This window comes from Eimeria tenella, genomic scaffold, assembly GCF_000499545.2.
Source record: "Eimeria tenella Houghton genomic scaffold, Eth_scaff2366, whole genome shotgun sequence".
NCBI lineage: Eukaryota > Apicomplexa > Conoidasida > Eucoccidiorida > Eimeriidae > Eimeria > Eimeria tenella.
This window is the reverse complement of record NW_013542228.1, coordinates 3,906-5,095: the sequence shown is the minus strand read 5'-3', so window position 1 is coordinate 5,095 and position 1,190 is coordinate 3,906. Positions and strand designations below refer to the sequence as shown.

Here is a 1,190-nt window from a genome sequence, read left to right as displayed (position 1 = left end):
CTTGGGAGTCCCCAGCAGCAGCAGCAGCAGCAGCAACAGCAGCAGCAGCAGCAACACCAGCAGACACAAATGCTCTGTCGCAGCACCTGGTGGAGGCTCTTTTGCTTCCCTTGTCTCCCCAAGGTTAGCAGCAGCAGCAGCAGCAACAAAAGCACTTAAATCCCGCAGCAGATGCCGCAGCAAACACAGCAGCAAGAGCAGCAACGGCAGCTGCAAGTGCAGCAGCAACAGCAGCAGCCGCACCCCAATGAACTTTAAACTGCCAAGTCAATCGGCCGGGCTGCGTGTGTGTACTCCCTACTGCTGCTGTTGCTGCTGCTGCTGCTGCTGCTGCAGACGCAGCACACCCGCTGCTGCTTTGTGGGGTGCGAGAAGACAGCAGCAACCGCCTTTGCCGTCTCGTTGCTGCCATGGGCTCTGTCTCCTCGTGGCTGCTGCAGGCGCTGCTGCCGAGCAGCGCAGCAGATAACTCTGCTGCTGCTGCTGCTGCTGCTCCTGTGGGGCTAGGAGATGGGGATTGTGAGTTTAGATAGTCTCATCCACCGCTGCTGCTGCTGCCGCTGCTGCTGCTGCCATCATTTTTGCCGTCACCGCTGTTATTGCCAATTCGCCGCTAGTGCTCTTAGTCGTGCTGCTGCTGCTGCTGCCGCTGCTGCTGCTGCTGCTTCGCCGTACCGCCTTAGTGTGGTCCGCAGCAGCTTCGGTGCTCCAAACAGGGGCAGCAACAGCGGCAATAAGAGACATCTGGGGAAGCAGCAACAGAAGCAGCAGCAGCAGAGACATATATCTGGCGCAGCAGCAGCGGCAGCAGCAGCACCTGCAGTTTTGCTGTGTCTGCTGCGCTGCAGTGCGCTGCCTATGCGCCTCCGTTGCTGCTGAGTTTGCTGCTCTGGCTTGGCCCCACCGGGAGACGTTAGCTGCAGCAGCAGACTTGCTGCTGCCGCCGCTGCTTGAGGTTGTGGGGAATCCGCTGCTGCAGCAGCAGCAGCTGCCGGAACCCATCTTCTGTGCGGCGCCGCCTTCAGCAGCAGCAGCAGCAGCCGCTGCTGCTTCTGCGCTGCAGCAGCTGCAGCAAAACAGCAGGAGAAAGGGGTGGCCAGAGGAGGCAGATGATGACGCTGCAGAGCAGCAGGCGGAAGTAAGGAGACAGCCTCTTGACAATGCTTCTGCTGCTGGTGCTGCTGCTGCTT

At 60.3% G+C, this 1,190-nt stretch overlaps 1 protein-coding gene across 1 annotated transcript in view; it reads left to right on the top strand.

The window, feature by feature from the left end:
- Positions 1-410: 410 nt before the first annotated feature.
- ETH_00043070 (phosphatidylinositol 3-and 4-kinase domain-containing protein, putative) overlaps positions 411-1,190 on the top strand; it is a gene marked incomplete at both ends in the record, with an annotated part of 4,324 nt that continues 3,544 nt past the window's right edge. Inside the window, 2 exons of the mRNA XM_013374902.1 lie at positions 411-519; positions 849-1,138. Coding sequence (XP_013230356.1) covers positions 411-519; positions 849-1,138 — 399 coding nt within the window. The remainder of the gene's footprint in view (positions 520-848; positions 1,139-1,190) is intronic.